General features: G+C 34.5%; 3 protein-coding genes across 6 annotated transcripts in view; 2 read left to right on the forward strand and 1 right to left on the reverse strand.

Annotated features, from left to right (window-relative positions):
- Positions 1-8,150, forward strand: part of sif (guanine nucleotide exchange factor still life) — a 29,582-nt gene extending 21,432 nt beyond the window's left edge. For all 3 annotated transcript variants that reach the window (XM_081985730.1, XM_081985731.1, XM_081985732.1), the window contains 14 exons: positions 3,409-3,636; positions 3,686-3,872; positions 3,932-4,314; positions 4,402-4,560; positions 4,617-4,811; positions 4,867-4,975; positions 5,035-5,214; positions 5,273-5,391; positions 5,452-5,628; positions 5,682-5,869; positions 6,822-7,171; positions 7,569-7,698; positions 7,768-7,871; positions 7,935-8,150. In XM_081985730.1, the coding sequence (XP_081841856.1) occupies positions 3,409-3,636; positions 3,686-3,872; positions 3,932-4,314; positions 4,402-4,560; positions 4,617-4,811; positions 4,867-4,975; positions 5,035-5,214; positions 5,273-5,391; positions 5,452-5,628; positions 5,682-5,869; positions 6,822-7,171; positions 7,569-7,698; positions 7,768-7,871; positions 7,935-8,071 (2,646 nt within the window). In that variant the 3' untranslated portion in view covers positions 8,072-8,150. The remainder of the gene's footprint in view (positions 1-3,408; positions 3,637-3,685; positions 3,873-3,931; positions 4,315-4,401; positions 4,561-4,616; positions 4,812-4,866; positions 4,976-5,034; positions 5,215-5,272; positions 5,392-5,451; positions 5,629-5,681; positions 5,870-6,821; positions 7,172-7,568; positions 7,699-7,767; positions 7,872-7,934) is intronic.
- On the forward strand, positions 12-1,959 carry LOC145733096 (uncharacterized). Its single transcript, XM_081985737.1, has 3 exons — positions 12-1,215; positions 1,277-1,667; positions 1,720-1,959. The coding sequence occupies exons 2-3, from the start codon at positions 1,320-1,322 to the stop codon at positions 1,942-1,944; spliced, it is 573 nt and encodes a 190-aa protein (XP_081841863.1). The 5' UTR covers positions 12-1,215; positions 1,277-1,319; the 3' UTR covers positions 1,945-1,959.
- Positions 8,151-10,106: 1,956 nt separating the features above from the next.
- On the reverse strand, positions 10,107-22,271 carry LOC145733094 (uncharacterized). Of its 2 annotated transcripts, none has more exons than XM_081985734.1 (2): positions 22,056-22,271; positions 10,107-12,229 (listed from the first exon to the last, which is right to left on the reverse strand). In XM_081985734.1, exon 2 carries the CDS (start codon positions 12,213-12,215, stop codon positions 10,752-10,754), a length of 1,464 nt encoding a protein of 487 aa, XP_081841860.1. In that variant the 5' UTR covers positions 12,216-12,229; positions 22,056-22,271; the 3' UTR covers positions 10,107-10,751. The 2 variants fall into 2 exon arrangements, with proteins under 2 accessions (XP_081841860.1, XP_081841859.1); XM_081985733.1 differs by lacking the exon at positions 22,056-22,271 and adding an exon at positions 12,288-12,684.
- Positions 22,272-26,066: the final 3,795 nt, after the last annotated feature.

A 26,066-nucleotide genomic window follows, 5' to 3' on the forward strand; every position in this document is an offset into this window, starting at 1 on the left:
TTTTACTGGTCCATTTTGTACAAATTATAAAATGAAATCGGAAATAAAAAAAAAATGAAAACTGAAATCTTCTAAACTATGAGAAATATATTTATTTGAACGTTAACATATCAAGCTTGAAATGGAAAATTTACTTTGAAACAGCCTTACAAGTTGTGTTTTTTACTTAATTACAATAGTCGCAGCTTTAAAATTTACGTAAAAACAATGGAAAGTATTGAAGTTTTCAAAATTCACTATAAAAGGTTTTGGGCCTAATGGGCCTATCCCACATATCATAAATTTTTGTTTTAATGACTGGAATCGAAAGAATAGGATCAAAAAACTAATTTTTCATATTCTTGAAGAAAAAATTATGGTCGTAAATGTTCCTACATTAGTTTGAATTTGTCCATTAAATTTAAAAGATTGTTTTGGCGCGCATGTGACGTACGTAATTCTGGGCGATTTTATTGGCTGTTGCACGCCATCTGTTTCACTTCTTGTCGCTGATTGGTTGATAGTGTAGTACGTCACCGGCGGCGGGCGTTTTAAACATGAGATTAATGTAGTTTTTATCGTCATTTTTTTCTATTTAGACTTAATATTTTTGAAAACAAAAAAATACGGGTATAATATTTTCAATCCGTCTTTGTAGTTATGAAATAAAAAAAAATTGTGTGACAGGCCCATTCCGGTCATTCGTAGATAGAAATTTGCTCTGAAATCTAAACCATGATAATTGATTAGTACATAATTCTAATAATACATTTTGGCCACTCTATACGAATTTCGAAATTTTATTGACGTTAATCAATTTTTCTGATCACTTGAAGGCACTAACATTGGATACTTTGCTTTTACTGTAAACTCCAAATTTTTAAAAATCTGTCACATTTTTCTTGACTACTGACTTTCTTGAAACGTATAGTCTAAATAATAACCTTTATCACTTGTATGTTTTTCTTGTTTTTACACGGTTTATCAAAATTCGCCAAACACTTAGATCATCAAGTTGCTAGATAACGTTAAACAAAGACACACTTGAAAATTTACTATTTTATTATTCTTATCATTTGCTAAACATGCGCAAAATGTTTTGAAACTTTATACATCAATTATTTTACCCACTTTTATTCCGTTATTCACTGCAGTATCAACATGCACTTTTCACGTTTAGAGTTTAATCTCTGGTATTTAACCATCCTGGGAATTTTATTTAAATCTTTTTAGGCGGTAAGTGATTAGATAACGGATTTATCAACGAATATAATCATTTCTGTAATTTTCGGTGCAGTTCCGGGTGATTTGAGTAAAACAGTGATGTAAACAATGTCAAAATGGCTGAGAGGCTGGGCAATACCAAAAAACACAGTAAAGAAACGCTAATATGGAGCAGTGCCAACAAACCCCATACTCTAAAAACAATAAAGGAATATTGTCTGTTTATACTATTGCATCTTACCAACTTTATGATTTTGGTTCAGCACATTGTATGTAAAATTCAATCCCTTACAACAAATGGGCATCAACGACCTTTTTTGCAAAAAGTGAAACAAATCATAACACATCCTTTGTGTGTTAAAATTTTTAAGAGAATGGCACCAAAAATCATTTTGGCTTTATTTCCCATCACACTGATCATAAAAAAAGTGTATCAAACCAGTATCAACAACACCTCTTCACCAGTAAGTATATCAAAAACAGCACTGTTACCAACTTACCAAAACATTTATGCAGAGGAAAAAAATACAAGCCTTTACCACAGCCTTTTATCATGAACTGAAAGACCTTGATCCAGATATCCGAAACGAAATAATTCAAGGATTAATTCCATGTCCATTAATTCCAATTATTGAACCTTGTTTTGAATCGGAAGACCAACCAACAGTTGAAGAAGCTGCTACAGAACTAAACCACTTACCGATAACCAGTGAACATATAAAGAATCAAGGTATCGATTGAAAGATTAGCAATGGATGGCATTGCTTATAAACTCTTTCCAAGTAGACTTGATATGTGTACCCTCTTCACCAAACCAACAAATAAGCTTGAACAAAGAGAAGGAAGATCAGCAGAACAAAGAATTTCAGCTTGAAAGTTTTAACAACACCAAGGAGTAAATTATAATATTGCTGAATCAGAACAATTTGTTATTTTTGTTATATTTTCAGCTTTTTTATCACAAAAAGGTACTATACTTGGCCTAGAAGATTTTATAAGAAGAAAAAGGTTAGATTTGTTATGTGTCTTCAGGAAAGTTTTATTTTTCCAACTAAATAATAATAATCTGTTTTATAAAGGGTGACAGGACATTTTTTGAAATGGCTGAAACCCCTGCAGTATTGTGTAGTCCGAAGAGGGAGGACCTTTTGAAAAATGTCCGCTTTTCTTGGCTCACCCTATAATATGTCCTGGATCTGAACTTGTTATTTGATTGAAATAAAATTTTGGACATACAGTGTGGAACAGCCAAATGGAATAAATTCGATAACGAATAAATGAGAGCGTGTTGGGAAAAACGCTTGGACACGTCGATTTGTATTTTTAGATGCGCATTTATTAAAAAAAATAAAAATTATATAGGGTGTGTCATGTGACAGTGGCCGATACCAACTTTCTTATTTTAAATACAACCCCCTGTATATTATTAGTTTTTTGGATTCTTCAGAAAATTCTAGACATAATTCATGTACAATGTCCCATACCTATCTTCAACTGTTTCGGAAATTTTAAGTGTTTTCAGATGTATTACAACAATTAACATTAAAAAAAGAAAATTATTTTATTTCACAAATTCGCTACATTACACTCAATACTTATTTTCACGAACATTTTGAACATCTCTTACATTGAAATTAATGTTTTTTTGTTTTTTTTTACATTATTTATGAAATAAAATAATTTTCTTTTTTTAATATTAATTTTAGTAATACATCTGAAAACACTTAATATTTCCGAAACAGTTGAAGATAGGTATGGGACATTGTACATGAATTATGTCTAGATTTTGCTGAAGAATCCAAAAAAATTATAATATACAGGGGGTTGTATTTAAAATAAGAAAGTTGGTATCGGCCACTGTCACATGACACACCCTATATAATTTTTATTTTTTTTAATAAATGCGCATCTAAAAATACAAATCGACGTGTCCAAGCGTTTTTCCCAACACGCTCTCATTTATTCGTTATCGAATTTATTCCATTTGGCTGTTCCACACTGTATGTTTAAGGCACAATTTAAAAGTAGTCAAAACTATACAGGATCGATATAACGATAGAAAAGTTTTAGAAATTTGGTAACACCAACCTAATCATCTCTCCAACTAAAATTTTTATCTTGTCTTGACTAGAAAATATTTCAGATCAATTAAATATTCAAGATCAAAGATGTGAGTGTATTAACCATTTTAAAACTTTAAAATAGATGAACTCCAGGGACGAAAACGAAAAAACAGTAAAAGTTTCCCTACCCGACCAAGTTACCACTTCAGTATTCGTTAGAGACACCATGTCTGTGGAGGAGTTCCTATCCAGCGCGTGCGCCCGGAAGAACCTCAATCCATCTGAGCATTTCGTTAGAGTGAAGAAACGTAGAGACATGGAGGACCACAATTATTTCGTGCCACATCGTAGCGACCTCATCGAGACTTATGTGAGTTGAATTGAGTAGTGTTTGCAATATTTAACATTTTATGATTCAGTTACACACCCACGAAGTGGTGGAAGTATGTGCCAAAATCCTGTACCAAGTGGAACTATCCAGAAGTACCTTAGAGCAAATGTGGGGATTTAGTGTTGAAGCAGAACTAGTCGAGAACGCTGATCGACAAGATGAGTTATGCTGCTACGTCAGTCGAGTAGAGGACAAAAGCGTTGCTATGCAGAACGGTAAGCTAAAACAACCGCGTTCCAACCCCGATTCGAAAAGTGCCACCTCCACATCCCAGGTATAATCAAAGGAGACGAGATCATGGTAATAAACGGGTCGATCGTGTCCGACCTAGACATGATGTACTTGGAAAGCGTCTTGCAAGAAGAACTCTCCTTATGCATGATGATGCGCTCGTCTCGCACCGAACCTCCAGATATCACCGGGATGTTGAGAGCTACCGATGATATCATCGAGAGTTTGGTGTGTCCTCCACCACCTAACGAACCGCCAGTCATTAGCGAAGAAATGATATCCGGACTGATAGTGCCAGCTCCTGGTAAGGACAGATATCAGACGGAGAGCACAGAAAGTCAACCTGGACAATCAGACAATTCAGCCAAAGTTTCGTCCAGAACTAATTCGTTTGAGATTGAAAACTTACTAAAAAGTGCAGAACAGGTAAGTCTTATCAGTAAAAAATTAGTTTTTGAGTGAAAAAGTACCTTCTGATGATTAAAACTGTTTCACTTTGCTTACCAATTTTAGGTGACTGGATTTTGCCGTTCTCCCGTTGAAATGCGAAAAACCTCCAATAATTCAAATCCCCAAACTGCAGTATCAACCCCTAACCGACAACTTTCAGACTCTGAAAAACTCAGAAAAGTCATTATGGAATTGGTAGACACTGAACGAACTTATGTTAAGGTAATTCAGGTTAAACACTTTCAAATAGTACACTACAAACCTTCTTGTAATTACAGCACTTAAACAGCCTATTGGAAAACTATCTGGAACCGCTCAAAAAGGAAACGTTCTTATCGAACGCTGAAATCAACGCCCTTTTCGGAAACATTCAGGAAATTGTGGCTTTCCAGAGACAGTTTCTCAGAAATCTTGAAGAGGCCATCGAATTAGAACCGGACTTTCATAAATTTGAGTATCCGCATCATTTCAAGGTTGCATCTATTTACTCCATGAGTATACTGTTGGTAAACTATCAATTTGTTGCAGAATATTTTATTCTCCATCGGAAGTGCCTTCTTATATTATGTCAATCATTTCAAACTGTACAGCTCGTTTTGTGCCAGTCATAGCAAAGCTCAAAAAGTTTTACACCCCAGTAAGTATCCTCATGTTTGACACTTAATACATGTGGAATTATGTTATTTTAACATCCAGACGAAGGAAATCAAGCACTTCAGGAATTCCTCATTTCAAGAAACCCAAAACAGCAACACTCTTCTACGTTAGAGTCTTACCTAATCAAACCGATACAAAGAATTCTGAAATACCCTTTGTTGTTGCAACAGCTTAGGAATTTGACCGAGCCGAATACTGATGAGCACCAGCATTTAGTTGGTGAGTTTCATTCAAATTATCAACATGATTATGTTGTAATTGTGATTAATTATCGTAGAAGCACTAAAGGGTATGGAAAAAGTGGCTGAACACATAAACGAAATGCAACGAATCCACGAGGAGTACGGAGCAATATTTGATCATTTGTTCAGACAGCACCAAAAGTCTTGCAAACAGGTTATAATCCAACCTAAATAGTTTTTGATAAAATATAACACTATGGTGGTTAATTTGCAGTCAATAGATTTAAGTCCTGGGGATTTGTTATACTACGGTGGAGTGGAATGGCTTAACATATCCGATTTTCTGGGAAAAATCAAAAAGGGACTGGAACTACACGCCATGTGTTTCGTCTTTAAGACGGCGGTGGTTTTTTTATGCAAAGAACGTCTGAGACAGAAAAAGAAAATTATGGTGAGTTTTCTGCTTTTTGGTAACAACTCAATTAATTAGGGTTTAATGTACAGGGCGTAGCCTCTAAGGCTGCTTCTTCCGAAGTTGAAATCATTCGTTACCAAGTGCTAATACCGGTGACCGAGGTTCAAGTGCGAGCCTCCTCGGCCAAAGACATGGATTCGCACTTCTTGTGGGAATTGATTCACTTGAGAAGTCAATTACAAAGAAGGTCAGAAAAGGTGTATGTGTTATCTAACAGGTAAGGAGAAATAATGTTGAGTGGTGGCTAGTTCATAATATCTCAACTAACTAATCAGATTTTACCAAAACTTAAATGCTATATTCAATTTTAATACTATAAATGACCTGCGTGATGAAATGAAAATTAGAAGATGTATCAGGAATATGCCCAATTTGGCTTACTTCGTGGTAATTCTACTGGCCTTTACGTTCATGAATTGGGTTTCTGGGTTTATTTCTATGAATTAATATTAATTTACTAGCACTTTTTAAAATAGAAGAATGCACTTGTGGACAATAAACAAATCATTGAATATTAGCAGTAAATGGATCTGGTCTATTTTAAGGAAGATCTCCCTTTCAATCCTAGATGTAATGCTCTTCATGTTGAAAAGTTGTCTAACTCTTCTTCTTGATGAAGACAATTCGAGTTTTAACAGTTTTACACTACTCCTTACTTTAAGTTGAATAATCGGAACTATTCTTCTAGCTTTAAATCTTATTGCTATTGCCTTACCCTCTCATCGAATTGTATAAATTTTTGATAAACTTTAGTAAATGAAAAATGGTTATAATTTCAAAAGGAACTTAATAAAGTTAGATAAAACATTTACTTCTTCTGTAAAGGTAACTTCGTATTTTCTGTAACTCTTTAGCCTTAATTATTTCCAAATCAAGAGCCAGGGAGAAAAACGATTAATGTCCAAAAAACTGCATAACAAGAAAAAACTAATATAAATTGAAAATAAATTTTATATTCTGAAAACTTAATTAAAAAAATATACAATATCGGAAAATGATGACAAAATATGTTTTTTTTCTGTACATTGAGTATCATTATATCAATAAAGAGTGGATAAGCACCATAACCTCCTAATTCATTGTGAAATAATAATGAATGTCTCTAGGTAAAATTTGAATACAATCTAATATTTACTACATATGAAAGATCAAATTGTTGTCAATTTTAGCACTGGTGAATTCCGTAACGCCTTCCTGAAAACAATACGGCAAATAATCCGAGAATCGGTACGAAACATGTCAATACCGTCGACAAAACCTGGTTCCGGTCCTGGAATTCTTTTGGTGACGGGACACAAGGGTGGCGGTACCGATCATCACACAAACAGTCACAGTCACACCCTGGAACGGCCCAAACATCACGTGATCATCCAGGGTTCGCAAACTTTAGGCAAACCGAAAAAAACGAAGAGTCAACGCCTGTCCGCGGGAAACATCGAGTACGGCAACGGGGAACCGGAACCGGAAGAACCACCTGGGGGGTTCCGGAGTCGCAGCAAAACCGTCGGAGATGCTGTCGGTAAGTGTGGTAGTTAAACGAGCGCTTGGTGTTTTTTTTCGATGGCCGACTTGACTTCTTATTAATTTACCCAAAGCAGATATGATAGAGAAGTTTTCTAACGTAGAACTTTAAAGGAACAATTTGTGTGAATCATTTGTTGAAGTTGCTTATTGGCTACTACCTTTTTCTGCTATGGCTGAACAAAGAATTGAGCATTTCTGTATGATCTTGTGTGCATTACAATACCAGTTTAAAACTAAACAAAAAGAATAAGTAGAGTCAGTCATCGAAAAAGTATTCTCTATATTTTGAGCCAAAAGTACTGTTGCTGCGTTGTGCACCATGTACTTTCCACTCTTAACATAGAATATACTATTGTGGTGCGAGTTTTGTTGAGAAAGCGTTTTAACGACAGACGCGATTCACGAGAGGATGAATCACGACAGGAACGATGCGGGAGCCAAATCGGAGGGCGAGGACGATTCCCAAGGGACGTCCAAACCGAAGGCTTCGCTCGGCAGGACGCCTAATCATTTAACTTTAAGGTAGGTGCGGACGGGGAGATTTTGCGCTTAAATGGGGAGCTTGATTATTTACTTTAGGGGTTTTTGCAGTACGACGTCGACTCTATCAGCGGGGAGTACAGGGAGTCAAGCCCGGCTGATTCAGTCGTCACATCCACCGGAAAAGTTCCAACCGGTTCACCTTGAGGAACTAGGTATTCAGTACTTTATTAACTTTCTTATTCACTCGCTGTATTTATTTTTGTCCTTATTATTAGGTTCTCCAATATGGAAACCAAGAGAGGTAGAAAGCACGCCTTCCTCTTTATCGAGAAAGTCGCGCGGCGACCTAAGTTCCTCAAGAAAATCCTTGACAGGAACTGGCTACGGAGGAGATGCACAAGAGCAGCAATAGACGGTGTGGTAGGTTTCTTTTATATTAAATTATCCCTTGTTAACATGTCACAAAAGAACTATAATAAACGTATTTTATACGTGAGTGTTTTATTTAGTAAACCTGATAAACTTTACACCAACATTAACCACATATGAAGCTGTTCATTTTGGAAAAATACTTTGTTAAGATTGAGGTTTGTTAACAAGAAAAACTTGATAGATCTGAAACAGAACTGTTTGAAGAAGGTTCATTCAAGAAGTTTCATTGAGTCTTTGGCTATCTCCAAGATAGGTGAAGCAAATTTTCTATTCTAGTTTTGTTTCATATCAGTTGACTCACAAACACAGTGGTTTTAAATGATTTAGGGCCGATTACACCAACATATTTAAAGGCACCCTAGACTATAGGTTTTAATTGGACTATGATACTTTGCACATGGTCTGTCACAGTCAAATCACAACTTAGGGTTCCCTTAATTACGTCGATGCAATCCGCTGCTAGGAACTTAGAGCATAATATGACAGTGTATTTAGTGTGTCATCTGACATATGTTGTCAAAAAACCGTTAATATACCACCTAAACGCCAATTTAATTTTTGGGTCTGTTTTTGACGAAGCAGAAAATTAAATTGGGATTCAACCATGTTAAAGTTTTTTGACATTGTGTCAAATCACACGCCTAATTGACTGTCATATCATGCTTTTATAAGCAAGCCAAACTTAAATTAAGCTTAGTTCAGGCTGACTTTGACTCTTCCTATCACATTTTTTTTAACAAACCGTTTTGTCAATAGATACAAGTTGTTACCCACGGCCATATTGTTTAATATAACTGCTGTTAGTAACATTATCATTCAATGACATCAAATTGATGGAAATTGACTCAATAACTGCAAACTGACGTCAACCTAATGAAAATTAACTGAAACATCTGATTCTGACATTAAATTTATGAAATTTTATTTAAAATTGAAAACGAAATCTGACACTGACATCAAATTGATGGAAATTGACTTGAAAACTGAAATGTGGCGTCAAAATTATGAAAATTGACTCAAAAACTGCAAACTGACGTCAACCAAATGAAAATTAATTGAAACATCTGATACTGACAATAAATTTATGAAATTTTACTTAAAATTGAAAACTAAATCTGACACTGACATCAAATTGATGGAAATTGACTTGAAAACTGAAATGTGGCGTCAATATTATGAAAATTGACTCAAAAACTGCAAACTGACGTCAACCTAATAAAAATTAACTCAAACATCTGATACTGGACATTAAATTATTACTTAAAATTGAATACTGACATCAAATTCATGATAGTTGACTTAAAAACTGCAAATTTATGAAAATTGACCAAAAAATCTGACACTGACATGAAATTGAAGGAAATTGACTTGAAAACTGAAATGTGGCGTCGAAATTATAAAAATTGATTCAACAACTGCAAATTGATGTCAAATTCATGAAAACTAACCAAAAAACCTGTTAATTTTTTTGAAAATTTTACTTAAAATAAAATAATCAAGGAAGTATAAGTTGTAAAGCCACTACACAACTGTAATATCTATTCACCACTCTACTATTCACCAAATTAGCATGTGGTGACATCTGTACTATTCACAGATAATGTCGAAATGTAGTTCTCTGCCACAGATATCGCTATAGTATGCACAGACCAGAATAATGATGTTTGTAATTATTTAAGAATACGGATTTATCATAATTGTTACTGGAAACAAACTTTCTATTTTTTGGTGTGTACAATTAATGGCTTTACCCACAGATTAAACCTGCACAGAAGTCAGCTTTAACAGGAATTTAATAGATGGCAGCACCCACTATAAAATTCTATTTCTATTTCAAAATTTAGATTATAACTAGGTCATGACCTACTTGTTCTAGTATTTTGTTGCAATGGTTGCGTCATACGATATCTTTAAAATAGCTATCTTATCTTTATATTTCCTAAATTAAATATGGTTTTGGTGGTGGCTTCTAATAACTATTAACTATATGGGGATGAACGAATAAAAACCAAATATTGGAAATGTTCATATTTATTTAATTTTGCGTTTTTATTAATATAGAGGTATTACATATACAAGTACTACGACAAATTTACGGAATAATACAATAATTTAGACCGTCGGTTTAAAAGACCTTCGGCTCAGACTTACGCGTACAGTACGTTACTTTATTTGTTAACAAAACAGAACAATCGTTATAAAAAAAAAAGTAAGCTACTGGTGCATTAGCAACCGATATAATCGGAAATAAAAGCTTACAGTCCTCAGTGTTGATTTAATTCCCAAAACACCGAAAAGTATGTAATATGTAAATTAAATTTTCTAGTTGCGTCAATGAATTATATATTAATCTAAACTCCACTCCTCATTGACTCAACCATTCATTCAAATACAAGCTTAGTATTAAACACATTCAACTTATATAAAAACGTATACAACCATAATAAATTCACATACATACAACTACCTATATAGAATTAAGTAGTATTATTGCAAAGGCTCCCGCCACAGGCACTACAATAATTATATTTAAAAAAAAAATATTAAAGACGCCACAAGAAACAGTCTTATCACAGAACGAAAAAAATTTATAATAAAAAGAAGCTTTGCCACTAATTTTGAACTACAGTTATTAGTAGTAGTCTCTATTGCACACAGTTCTACGACGCTCCCGCGTATTGTATTACACTATACCTAACTGGTGAGGAATCAATGGTGTTCTCCATGGATTTCTGGATCATTCTCGATCGTTTTCTGGGTGGTAAGCTCAACTCTGGATCGGGTGATGCCGGAGGTGATACAGAAGGTGTCGGTGATACTGGATTCGAATTGGGCGGCGTCATGATCCTTTCTTCTTCTGAGTAATTACTCATCTCGTCCAAAACTAGGGCGGCTTCTACACGTTTTCTGATGTCGTCTCCTGCGTTCAAAGAGGCTACAGGTGCTGCAGGAAAATACGCAGAGTGCCTTAACGGTTGAGCGGATGGGGACTTCATAAAGTTTAAAAATATGTCAGCGTGACTGTTGGTCGAGTAGAAATCAGCGTTTTCACGTGCAGTGGCGGCGGCTGCCAACAGCTGCACTCCTGCAGAGGACGCTGGATATGCACTTTGTAGGTACGAATTAGGGGATGAGTAGAGGTAGTACAAGTCTTCAGGTTCAGGACTTCTTTGCAGATGGTCATCCATTGAACTTTTTGAGTTTTCTTTGTCGCTCACGCCAGATTCACTGGAAGGATTCGATGAAGGTGGCGTGGGTGGTTGCACTGGGTGCTGGATGGTCACCGATACACTTTCAGAGTGGCTTTTAATATGTGCCTCCATGCTTTTCTTTGAATTGAAGGTGTCGTTGCAAATTGTACATTTGTAAACTTTCTCGCCGTAGTGCGCCACCTGGTGTAGTTTCAGTACATGATTGTAACCGAATGACTTGCCGCAGATTTCGCAAGAATATGGTTTCTCGCCTGTATGGGTTCTGGAATGCACTTTGAGTTGTTTGCTGCAGGTGAAGCCTTTCTGGCACACATTACAGACGTATGGTTTTTCTCCAGTGTGCGTGCGCATATGGATGACCAACTGTCCGGACTGGATAAATGTTTTGGAACAGACTGTACACTTGTGGGGGCGTTCGCCTGTATGGATTCTCATGTGTCGATGGAGTTTTCCAGAATGTTCGAACGCTCTGGAACACACTTCACACTTGTAGGGGCGTTCCTTGGTGTGGATACGTCTGTGGACGCTTAGGTTTTCTTTGACGCTGAAGCTTTTATCGCAGAAATCGCAACTGAATGGTTTCTCGCCCGTATGGGTGCGGTAATGACGTGTCAGACGAGCTGGTACGGCAAAAGTTTTTGAACAAATATTGCATCTATACGGGTCGGCACCATCATCTTTAAGGTGTACTTGGCGCTGGTGGGCTTGCAGTGTCGCTTTGGAAATGAACATTTTACGACAAGTAGGACACTGTTCGGTTTCCTGGGGTTTCTGGGCGGGGAATGCGGGCAGTGGTAAGTCTGGACTGCACACCAACTTCTTCACGGACAAATCGTCACTCGAGGAGGTGGGATGGAGGGCGGTGGATACAGGCAACGAGGTTTGGCTGTAGAATCCCACCATTTCCGGCATTGGCCAACGTTCTTCTGTAACAAAAAATCAGTTAGAACAAAAATAACATTACAAACTGTATACAGCACACACCCGTTTCGGTTTTGGTAGCGGCGCAACGCATGAGAAGGCTACGAATCATTTTTGGATTCAGAACTTTCTCTTTCGCGACCGAGTCCATGTTGTACGCGTTGATGTCCGGGAACGACTACCACGATACGATTGTGCGTAGCGGACAACGCACCGAGAGGGAAAGCAGGGCTTTGATGGTGCGTGCGCTGCGCGGTGGGGCAAAGAGGGGCCTACGATTCGGTTTTTGACCCGGGCCATGTTGATGTTGTTAGCAAAACGTGCGTAGGGAACTCCGGACAATGACCCTAGGGCCAATGAACCCCAAAAAATTGATTACACATGTAAGGAAGAGGTCTTTGTTTGCTGATAAGATTTCGTTTTAGCAGTTTTCCAGCTCCAGAATCATAGAGATGACAATATACAGGGTAATTCAAATTCGACCCTCACCATTGGGATCTCAGAAACCATAAGAGATACGAGAAAGTTTAAATTGGGGCAAAGTTGCGCAATTTAAAGCTCAACCAAATGCTGTTTTAAAATTTTTGATTTTCCGAGTACTTCCGAAGATATCCGAAAAAAACTGAAAATTTGATTTTTTGTTTTTATTTATTTCTAACCTTATTTGAAGAGATATCCCAAAACTAAAAGCATCTTTTCATTGCCACTTTTTCCTAGCTATTCGATGATGGATACAAATTTGCCACACGACGTTTCGTTTTCTGTCAGTCATCATCAACTTTCTTTTTTCTTATGGGCGCCATATTAGATTTTTAGCCCACCAAATAGTACGTTTTATTCTGATTTTAGTGATGTATAATAACTTATGATTTGCTTCATAAATAACAAAATAATTCAATAAAAACTATTTTTACTTTAGTTATTGGCTTTGAGTTAATGGGCCGTTTTAAAAAATGTCATTATTTGACAGTACTTGTCAAACACGATAATTCGGATGATCATTAGAGCGTCAATCATAGTTAAAAATGTATCTAGAAAAGAAACCCCCGCAGAAAATGTTATTATTATACAAGCATTGCTGAACTATTTAGGTTAATCAGAAAAAGAGATTTGTTAGCATTATCTCTAACTTAAAAGGCTTATTTATGTTTCCAAGAGAAAGATCATCATTTTAAGAACTTCATTTTTTGCCAAATTTCAATTTTGTATAATGTTTAGTGCAAGTTTATAGTTATTTATACAGTAAGTGACAAACCATTTTTTATTCATTCATATTTATTCGAGTGAATAAACCGGTTTAAGTCACGTGTCTTATACAGTATTTTATTAAATTTCGACTTCTTATATTAAAAAAAAAAACTAAAATTACAGTTCTATTAACTTTGCACCGCGCCCCGTAGATGTAACATTGATGTTTGTTTGTTTACATCTGTAAATAGGCGAATGTCATTCAGAGTGATTTAATAGTTATTTATACAGCAAGTGACTTAAACCATTTTTTATTCACGAAAAGAACAACTAGGTCCACAAGCGTAGCGAGTGGCCTAAGCTCAGTCAAGTCAAGTCACGTGTACACCTTTGTGACTAAGTATGTTCAGGCCAATTGCGTGTGACAAGTACTACCAAGTAATCTTCATAAAACGTCTCATTAACAAAGCTAACTAAGGTAAAATCTCTAAAAGCTCTAATGATCGTCCGAATTATCGTGTTTGACAAGTACTGTCAAATAATGACATTTTATAAAACGGCCCATTAACTCAAAGCCAATAACTAAAGTAAAAATAGTTTTTATTGAATTATTTTGTTATTTATGAAGCAAATCATAAATTATTATACATCACTAAAATCAGAATAAAACGTACTATTTGATGGGCTAAAAATCCAATATGGCGCCCATAAGAAAAAAGAAAGTTGATGATGGCTGACAAAAAACGAAACGTCGTGTGGCAAATTTGAATCCATCATCGAATAGCTGAGAAAAAGTGGCAATGAAAAGGTGCTTTTAGTTTTGGAATATCTCTTCAAATAAGATTAGCAATAAATAAAAACAAAAAATCAAATTTTCAGTTTTTTTCGGATATCTTCGGAAGTACTCGGAAAATCGAAATTTTTAAAACTGCATTTGGTTGAGCTTTACATTGCGCAACTTTGCCCCAATTTAAACTTTCTCGTATCTCTTATAGTTTCCGAGATCCCAATGGTGAGGGTCGAATTTGAATTACCCTGTATATAAGTTTACTAATCTAGTCAAAATTAAAACAACAAGAAATATTAAGTACTAATTCAAATAGCGTAATACTAAATTACATCCTAAAATACTTCTTTAATACTAGTGTTCAATGCAAATTTCGAGGACCTAAGTCTCGAAGAAGTTTTTCAGTTTTCGTTAAGTTTTGTTCGGATGCTTTGTCCAAACAAGCTTTATTTATTAACCTCTTTGGAAACCTAACAGAACAAATATCAAAAGTGTTTGTAACAGCTTTTTCCAGCTGTTCTAACTTTTCCTCATCTGTTGAAAACTTTTGGTTGTCCCATACAATTTGTTGTATTAAATTTTTTCCTGTAAATTCCGGTTTTTCATCGTAAACCTTTGCCAGTTTCATCAAATTTTGCCAATGCTCATCGATAAACACTTCATCCAAATAGCTGTATAGGAATATCCTAATTCCGTCGTGTTCTGGGAGAGTTAGTATTGTCAGTAAATTCCCGTTAAGCCATTTTAGTTTCGTTTTGATTCTTCCTGTAGTATTTTCCTTTAGTTCATTAAAAGTATCCAAGAACCACAGTGCCACAAAATACTCGACAAACCTTTGATGCACAAAAACTGGTTTCTTGTCAATGCACTCCACCATTTCTTGTTTTTTTGCAGTATCATTTTGGAACTGAATTTGAAGCTCTTTCAATCCAGAAGATTTAAACTTCTTTGAAAAAGATAAAGGTCTAAATTGGTCCATAGCCAATATTTTATAATCATTAATAAATTTTTTATTTGTTTCTGAACGTAATGTTTTTTGCTCTATTTTTGAACCTGTAAAATCATTTTTTTTATAGTATTTATCAATACAAGATTGTACAAACAGTTTGAATAAGTCGTTTTGGGTAAAGTTTGTAGGTAATATTGTATCACTTCCTAAACACTTCACAAGCATGCTTAAATGCAGTGGAATGCTATAAAAATTCTGATCCAGAGAAACAGTGTTTCTGGCAAGTGACTTTTTTTCTTCTGTTAAGTTTAGGTCAGACCATATATTTTCCAAATATTGTTCTTGACATTCCGTACTTAAAGGTGTGATGTGGTAAATTATTGGAGACAAGCTTTCTACCAAATAATTTTGAACACTGGTTCTAGCTGATATAATTATCTTCTTTGCAGTATTATTTAAATCCTCCACAAATTGTATCACACTGTCCGAATAATCGGGACAAATATCATCAAATCCATCAATAAGAACAAAAAAATCCAGTTTTTTGGTACCAAACATTTTCAATAAAACAGCTTTTTCAAAACCGGTTAGTTTCTTACATAGTTTATTCAGTAAAAAATGTATGGACCAACCTTTGGCTCGCTTGTTGTCCAGGTTTTTTAGAACATCACAGCAGTCTGTTAAGTTTATTAAAAATACAAAATTGGTTAAATCTTTGATTAGTTGAAATAATTTCAATAAAGTCGTGCTTTTGCCTATTCCTGCAACACCACTTATTACTATTAAACTCTCTTCATTGTTGTTAAGCAAAACCTGTTCAGCTACCTTATTATTTTCATCATGTGGTTTAAAATAAAGTCTATCCAACGTTTGTGTTGATCTAGTTTTATCTTGAAACGTGTAACTTTGTATAAGTATTGTTTTTTTTTGTAAATACTGAGAGAAAACATGGTTAAGTACCATTTTAGGGACTTTATGAATCATATTTACTTCAAAAACGTCTGAAAGGCTGTAAGTATTGCTAGCGCTTCCAAATTTCATCAATTTTTCGTTGAGTATATATTTTTTACTCACATCTTGTAAACACAAAAATTCGTTGTCATTTTCTTCACATAGCAAAATGATTTTTTTTTCTGTACAATTTGTAACTTTGGAAACTTCAGATTCGATAAACTCAATAGGAACAGTGCTACAATCTATAATTATTAGATTGAAAGTGGGTAGAATAATAATGTTATCTGTTTCAATGCAGATATATTTGTCATTCATTACGTATTGTTGAAGGTGCTTATTTGACTGTGATTTTTTTTGTAAAGTATTAATTGTTTGACCTAATCTCATTCGACAACACATTGGATTGAAACACTTTATATGCAAAACCTTAGTTTCACTCTTTATAAAATCACATACAGTATCATAACTTTGAAACTGCAGGTGTAACCTTTCTGCCTTATCCAACATGAAAAATTGCTTGTTAGTAAATTCTACGCTCCAGATTTTTAACTCATTTTGTAAACTGGAGAATAACTCTTCAGCTTTTGCTTTCGTATAGAATACACCTGTGGTGTCTGCTAGCCAGTGGTGCATTTTGTTGTAATATATAGCATTAAACACTTTTGTATTTGTACGAAACAAGTCTTTTCCCGTACATTTGTTGAGAACTTCTATCAACTGCTTGCGATCTGGATAATTGACTATCAACTTAAACTTCTCTTCAAACTCCTTTACATCATAACTGCTAAATCCTACCGGTAAATTTATGTTAAATAAATTTTCTTCTGGAATATTCAATTGCTGAAAAGTTATCTCAATTTCACACTGAAACAATTTTTCAAAATTTTGGTTTAACTCAAGTTTCAATTGGTTTCTAAAAGTTTTCAAATTGTCTGGTAAGTTTTCAGATTGTTGGTCGTCTAGAAAAAATGTATTGAAACGCACTTTATTGTAACACTTTACAAATACATAGCCTACACATTCAGGTACGATTTTTTTTACTATTTTTGAAGCGGTTTTGTCTATTGTCAAAATTTGTTTTGACAATTGTTGTTTCTCTAGTTGCTTCAAAATTAGTTTACTTAATTCTTTAGCAAATATTTCTATTTCTATCTTTTCAAGATTGCCTGAAGGTATACAAAAACATTTCATTTCATTGAACATTTCATCACGAAAATCTCTCATTTTTTTTATCGCTTCTTCTTGAGATAAGTCCTTTTCTGCCAACTTATCTATCAACGTGTCTCTGAACTCATTGGGTTCAGTGTCATCTAGAAAGGATTCTTGAAATTGAATAATTTTTTTTTTTTTTTTTAATTTATTATCAAAAACCTCAAAAACGTATTTCATTAAAGGATAATGATAATCTTGAATCACTCTTAGTAATCTTTCATTGATCTCATTTGATGAGGTTGGATTTTTTAATACTCTATCAGCAATATACTCTACTAATTGGTAAAGATCAGAAGTTATTTTATATACTGAATTGAAGTCACTGTTTGGCTTAATTTTAAAACATGTAGTGTTTTTAAAAGTTTCCTGATCCACCTCAAGCATATCATCTTCAAATACAGCATTAGAATCCTTCATTAGGTGGTTACTTTCAACGTCGTCTGTGGTATTTGCATTAGTTACCAGTAGAATATCTTCGATTTCATCGGTGTCGGATAACATGGTGTAGTATGATTTTAAAGAACATAACCTTTTCACTTTCAAGAAAGAATGAAAATATTTCGACAAACTGAACTTGTCGTCAGCCTTTTTCAGCATCTTCCAACTAATATTGTCAGTTTCACGATGTTTGGCTTGTAGTAAACGCAGTTTGGATTGCGGCTCTCCTACCTTTTTGTATTGAAATACCAAATCATCTAATGATTTTGCCTGTTTGTACTCTGATGCCAAACGAAAATATTCAATGGAACTATTATGTGTAGTACGCCACAAAAATAGCATTATCAGTTTCAATTGGAATATCCAACCTTGTTGGGTTTTTTTGCCGTCTCCTGTATACTGCTCTTCATCTTTGATTTCTGCAATTTGTTTGCTACTTTCGCCATTTTCTGACTGACTTATTTCTTCATTAGAATTTAAATCGCGACTCACTATAACTTCACTGTTTTTGGGAGGGTCCATTTTGATGAAGCACTTATTCCAACATAATGTACAAAAACTACTAGGAGCAAATGCATTTTATCACCGGTTTAAATATCTATTGATAAGATATTATTAATACTTAGTATTATCAATTTGTGCGAATACATCGTTACAAAATTTGTACTAAAAAAATACTTACTGCATAGTTCTGGGTAAAACGCCACGTAGGTCTATGAATTAGATTTTTGTCTTGATTAATTTGAGAACCTGTTTCATTATGTATATCGGATGCATCAGACATGATGCATCCGATATAGCTCAATTTTCGCAGACGATGGGTTGTAAAGCTCATTTCTTGGTTGGAAGTTTAAGGTTAGCTGGACATTTTGATCAAAACTTTTTGCTAAAAAAACCTCAACTTGAACGAAAGTTTAAGGTCAATAACTACAGCACAGACCCGATTGCAAGCCGGTTGTCGTTATCGAACCGCCGAGCGACACCGACGAGCTATCCAACTCCATGTGCGTAATGATTTCCAGGAAATGGATAAATGCAATGTTGTCAAACTTTATTCTTTAGAGTTTAGACTGAAATTGTCTGGCTAAAAAAATTGTCTAAATTGAAAAAGAGTGTAAACTTTTCTAACTCCAGCCCTGAAGAAAGCGAGGTATACAGTCAAAACGTTAGTGTTAAACAAGCTTTTAGATGATATTTACTACAATAAAAGAATTGTTGTTCTAACAAATTTTGTTTTTTTTTATCACTTTTTTTGAAGATAAAGAACGTTTTATTAACTTTAACGTTTTGCTAGGTTTAGTTTAGTGGAAAATCCTGTTGTTCTAGTCAGGGTTCAGAGGATATATATCCAGTGATATATATCATGATAAATATCATGATATATATCTTGATATTTACAGCTTGATATATATCCGATATATTCGATATTTTTATTAATTGAATAAAAACCGGTTTCAGTTATTCAAAGCATCAAAAAATTATTATATTAAGTATCTAGAATATTAAGTAAGCTTTACTGAACGATGACAAAGTTTGGTTTTCTAATTTGTCTGAGATCAGTAAAGCTGTTACTGTGTGTCGAGAAATAGATAGTTTTCAGAGTCGCATAATAAAAAGTTTATTTTTTTTGTATAGAAATAATATAAGTTATTATAAAAGGATTTGTGTTAAAACAAAATATAGCTTAAGTAAGCATAAAACAAAACAATTTTTTTAGTTTTTTATATTTTTTATAGTTAAGTATATAAAGATTGAAAATGATACATATCGGATATATATCTGATATATATCCGATATATCATGTGATATGATATTTATATAAATATCATGATATTTTCAAACCCTGGTTCTAGTGCAATGGTAAAGAAAATCGTATAAATTCAATGCAGTATTGCAATGAAAAGAAAATAACTCCCACAGACAATTGATTGATTTGAGTGATTCTGATTTTTTAGGAAAAATCTTAAAACTGACTCTGGGCTGAAAGTGTAAGATTAATTCGCAAGCATGGCTGAGCTTATTTGGTTTGATTTATTTGAAATACCGTGGAGTAAATAAAGTTTTTCCTCTAAGAACAGGTTGTAAAGAGTCATTAACTAAGGCACTGACCTTTTTTTTTGACCCGACTTATTTTTGGGTCACCCTGTATGCCTTTTGAGGTAGTTTAAGAAGTTGAATCCAAAAATTACTATCAAAATATTCAGCAACTAATGGATTTTTTAATAAAAGTACACTTTTATGATTTTTAGTGCAAAATTCTTTTTTTTGCTATATTTCTGTTGTCCTCAAACGATTTTATTAATTTTTTGTTGTACTTTCGTCTCGTTTAACAAACTTTTACGTAGCGTGCAAATAAGATTGTTGCATAAATAACAATTTTTTTGTATAAAATATTTGAAAATATTATATTTTTGGATTATTCCAATCCATTACAAAAAAAAACATTATTTTTAATTTTTTGTATTCAACTTTTTAAACTACATCAAATGGCTATTTAAGTATTTGAAATTACATACCTACAGGGAAGTTCAAAAAGTGATGTTGGTCAGTCCCCAGTGAATGACCCTGTACCTATTTTCTATAAATAACCCATCGAGCATTACAGTTATTATCATTAGTTAGGTTAGGTTTTTCAACTAAGTTTTCTTAGGATACTATCAAAATTAGTTGCTCGCAATTGACAGGGTGGGACACAACATTTTTTTTCCTTGCTTTGATTAATATTTTATTACTGTAATTATCAAATACAATAATGCTGTCATATTTACAGCTTACTTTGCCCCAGTGTGAACCATTTCGTATTCCCAGTAACTGTGGCTTTCTATGGTTAATAACTCAATAACGGTTCAAGGTAAATATGACATCCTACATTTATGAAGTCAGAAAAAAACGATTTTTTAGAGATATAATTACATACAGGGTGTTTTTTATACGCACAATAATAAGAATGTTAAGGTGTTGGTAATTTACAGTGTGTACATAACTGGAAGACATATGATGCTCATTTTTTTAATTCGACCACAAAATCATGTAGCATTTCCACTTTTGATTCTAGAACGATGTTTTTTGCATAAAATACAAAATAGACATGTTTTTAGTTAGTTACAAAAACATAATAAATTTTGATAATTTTATTGAATTTAACCACTAAAACAAATTTAGTGGTGGGTATCATATATTCTTCGATAATGAGTGGAGAGTATTTGAGTCATATTTTTAAAGTTAATTATCTGGAAAACTGGAAGAGAGTGATAAAATATTTTGGATATTATTAGTCACAAAGAAGAACTAATTTGAGTTCAGTGGAACTAACTAAATTAATTTTCAAACGTTCAATGTCAGTTAATTTTTCTGGCAAAATATCGTATTACAAAATAATTGGACTCTGATCAACCTTATGATCTTACAAGTGTTCCTAATTGGATAAATGTTATAAAAAAAATGCAAGAGACATGCCCGGTTGTATGAAGCTTTAGAGGTCAAACAGCAATCCATATGGAAGAGTTATTCAATGGGGCTTTGACAAAATGGGTGCTAAGCGAACGTTAATTCTACTTCGGTAGAAAAAAATTAGACATTGACTGGTTCACGTTAATCTACCGAAAGCAAGGATTAAGTGGTATTTCAGTGCAGCCGACACCCTTATTATCATTTAAAGTGAAAAACAACGTTACACGCGCGGCAAATGCGGCAAAACACCGCGGCTTTTCGTCTCGACCTCGAACCCGGGATGCGCCCGTCCAATGTAAAACGCCACGAGCTTTTGGCCGCAGTAATTCGCCGCCACGTGGCCGCTTTGGTTGGTTTTTTTCATAGAGCGCCGACCTCGACAACCAGATACGAGACGTAGGTCGCGGGTTGCGTTCTCTTTATGGAACGCGACGTTGCCAAATTGCGCCAATTATCCACCAAACCAACGATTATTCCCATTAGTTTCGGCCGTTACGCTGGTTAAGAGACCCGAGAAAGCGTGCGACGTTGCTCTAATGACGCATAACCCCCAAACAGGGGGGTTGCTTACCCCACTTAGCAGAAAAGAAATTTCAGACAGGTGCAAAATAAACGGCAACAATGCGAATTATTTTTGCAATCATTGTAACTGGAAATTTGGGAAAGTTACATTTTTTTTTTCGTGACAGCAGTTTATTGTGAAATCAGGTTCGAAGGACCAATTGACTAAAAACTCAAATGAGGAATGTTTTCACCTAAAACACCGCTACTTTGGCCGAAAATTGTACACGTAAAAGCAGGAAAATTAAAATAAAAGAAAATTTATAAAAATAAAAAAAAAATAAATACTTACAAAATATTTCTTGTAGTAATAAAGACACAAAACTAGAGCAAAACGTCGCGAAACATTCAACTAAACGCGTAAACAACAATTTTTATGACAAGTTTGAGTGACTGTCAGTCAACTAAACTAGAGTTGGTAGAGCTATAGAGCAACTGAGTTGAATCAACTGGGAAAACTTTTAAATTTCAGCCACACTTGCAATGGCCAAAATCTGACTAAATGTTTACTGGCGCGGCCGAGCACCAAGTCGAAAGCTACCGAAGCTGCTCGGGCTGCCGCCCCCCTTTCCGCTCCCGCCCCCGGCTCGCCTACCGTGACCTGTCCCAGAGTTTTGCGGCTCGTGGAAGTCGGCACGTGGCGGCGAATAACTGCGGCGTTTGCCTCGTGTCCACATAGAAAGTTTACTTGTTTTCGCGTCCGGATAATATTATTATGTTTAATGGGTTTGTTGTTTTTCACAACGTCGATTTTTTGTTCTCGTTCGCTATAGACTAATTAGATTTTTCGTTGTCCGAGCACGGTAAAACTGCCAGTCTCCCCCGTTTTTTGCTTAACCATGACGAGAACCTATGGCTATTACCGTGGGTCAGGAGCGACGCTTTAGAGAATTTGCGTTAGGCAAGGCAAGGTTCTCTCTGGTGGCCCACTTTTCTCTCGGCTAGACCCACCAAATTTCCGTATTGCTACCGCCTTATCCACTATTAATTTTGTTGAACCACCTTGACGTAGTTCTTTTCTCACTTCTTTCATTCTTGCCCAACCAATACCATGAAAGTTACAGAGGGGGTCAAATAACGCGCTTGCATTCATTAAAAATTAGTGTCAATTGCGGGTAATGAAAGGGCAGACCTCTTGGCCTGGGTAGGAATTTGAATGTCTCGTTGCCCTTTCAACTTGACTGGGATGATGACTGGAGGCAAACTTTTTTTACTTTGACGAGTCTGCTGCCAAAACCATGGTTTTCTAGACTGACCTATAAAGATAGGAGACATATTATCACCATAATTCGTGTTAGGACTGGGCATTGTTTGGTGTTTCAACAGTTGTTCAGGTTGGAAAGAGTTGACTCTCCTTTGGAGCATATCAAGCGTTGCGCGCTGTTATATCTGACATTGTTGAGGGGCTTGAAAAGGTTGATCAAGTGCAGGTATCGCTTTATGACGTTTCAAAAGCATTTGATTTGATGACAGAAGATCGGTTTTGGCTCTGCTTGTCTAAGATTTTTCGAGTCTTATCTGCTGTACCGCTCTCAGTGTGTCAAATGGAAAACTGTTCTCTGTCTTGCCATTAAAGCGAGGTGTTCCGCAGTTTTGGGTCCTCATTTTTTTTATAATCTACACTAATAATTTTTCAGAGTATGTAAAGCCAGCCAATTGTTATCTGTTTGCTGACGACACAACCGTTATGTCTACATTCTCGGAGCTGTTGTTTCGTTCTGGGGAGGTGCAAAGTCGAGTCTTGGTTTTCTAATAATAAATTAGTCTTAAATCACACTCAAGAGTCGATTCTTTCTACTTCGGACAACGTGTCTAAGGGTAATACCGTCACATTGTTGGGAGTGACTATTGATGATCGTCTGAACTGGAATTCGCATATTGACTGCCTTTCCTATAAACTTGCCACCGTCATATTTATGTTGCTACATCTGAGAGGTACATAAAAGTCCTAAGAACTGCATATTTTGCATTGTTAAGTGCCTTTTCCGGTTAATAAAAAAATTCTCCTCATATCGAATATACTGGATATCCAAAATTTAAAAATGGTGTTACGTTATGTAACCCATAGTGTCAAAGACTTTTAGTTCCAGTTTACTGTAAATTTAGTTCTCTCCTATTTATATTAAACCTTTAAAGTAATAAAAAAACTTTGTCAGATAGAGGAAGTAGACTTGTTTTCTATGCGATTAATTCCATTAAAAAACTTTTATTGTATTATACTTTTCTGCCAAAATTACAGTCATTAAAAAAAATTAAGGGTATTAATCAAATGTCAATTAAGTATTTTTTTTAATTTTGTTGACCGTAAGCAACTTGATTTCGACTTACCAGGAAATGATTAGCTGGATTGTACAAAGTCAAACAAATGATAGAAAACAATATGCACCAAAACAAACAAGTGGACGACTAACACAAGTGGATATAAATTGATATTAGAAAAAATTGTTTGGTTTTATTCCCTCTAGCAACAATTCGGTGTCAAAAATGGTCAGTATTGAGATTTTTTTGTGTAAAAATAATAATGGGCCAGCACAACCTGCATGGATAAAAATAGATTGCGTGGTGCAATTGGTTAGTGGCCGTGGCCTCGACAAAGCAAGCACTTGGCGGCGAATGACTATGGCGAAATCGGGTCGATCCACGTGGAGTTTTTCTACGGCAAGGTTGCCAGATAAGCGACAGCGCGAGGATAAGCATTATTGTCTGATAGTCGCAACGCATTCCGCGTTGCTTTTCCATGTTTTTTCAATATATCAATTAGTTTTTGCATTAAAATGTTCTTATTATAGATTGTCGCCGATTTTCAGCCATCATTTTTTGCTGTCGTTGACGTTGATCGCTAGTTGCGCTCCACGTCAATTTAATGAATATGGTTTAAATTTAGAATACCTACATCTCACATGCTAGTCATGAAATTTTTCACTACTTTGTTGCACTTTTTACGGTTTGGTTTTGTTAGACCACATGTACTACATAATTTTACAAAAAAAATGCAATAAAATGACTTACGCAATTTTTGTAAATTTGATTAGTTCTTAAGTTAAAGAGCCAAACTTTACTGAACTTACACGCTTTAGACTTTCGTAATTAAAAAAAAAAACAAACTTAACAAACAAGCTGAATTTGATAAACCTCAATTTTTTGTCTTGTTCAAGTTATGTAGCAAGTAATGTATTGTAATATGACCAACCAAATTGTCAACCAACATTTTAATAAAAGTTTTTGACTAATTGGATGTTAAGGTCTCTCAGTCTAGTTTTAGTGACTGTCACAATCAGTTTCATCTGAATCTACTAAATCATACTGAATTCTACCTACACTATCATAAAATTTAGCTTATTTTACAATTATTTCACCTTTCCTTGCCACACCATTAGACGAACCTTTTATAGCTTAACTAGCAAAATAAGGAAGAATGAACATTTTCCTTCGTAACCAAATTGCACATAGAAACTACTAAAAGTCATGTTAAAATGCATTTTGGCGTTGAATTATGGGCAAAAAAATTTGAATAATGTACATACAAAAGTACTTTGTTGTGATTGCTTGGCAAAAAAAAATTGGTAATTTTTCAGACAAACGTAACGTAAAACCTTGAAAACTCTCGCATGCACTTATTTTTGCCCAGTTATAATAACACACGATTACCACTTTCTATCTATTAATTAACACAACAGTTATTTCCAACCTGAACCATTATTTAACCGATGCCAAAAATAAAGTACACACGTATTAGTTGCATTTTGCTCAATGGGATTAAATTTGAATATTTGCCAAGTAAATTTAAAAAAATTGGAGTAATTTGTGTTTACTTTGATGGCTATTTTTCTACCAAATTTTTGGTGCAACCTTAATAACTCGTTAAATCTAAAGCAAGGTCGAAATTAGGTTAAAACAATGTTTAGGGGTGCAATTGTAATTTTTTTTTAATTGTATAACCAAAATTATATTGAAGTAATTTTACTCAATTGAGTGATTTATATGTTTGCATTAATCGAAAAAGCTTAATTAAAACAACTTTTTTACCTTTGCTAGTGGTAAAATTGGAAATTCTAACAAAACCCTAATAAAAATTAGGTTAAAACAATGTTTAGGGGTGCAATTGTAATTTTTTTTTAATTGTATAACCAAAATTATATTGAGGTAATTTTACTCAATTGAGTGATTTATAGTTTGCATTAATCGAAAAAGCTTAATTAAAACAACTTTTTTACCTTTGCTAGTGGTAAAATTGGAAATTCTAACAAAACCCTAATAAAACTTAGGTTAAAACAATGTTTAGGGGTGCAATTGTAATTTTTTT

The sequence above is a fragment of the Ips typographus genome, linkage group LG8 (genome assembly GCF_016097725.1).
Source record: "Ips typographus isolate SLU linkage group LG8, UJ_Ityp_2.0, whole genome shotgun sequence".
Lineage (NCBI taxonomy): Eukaryota > Metazoa > Arthropoda > Insecta > Coleoptera > Curculionidae > Ips > Ips typographus.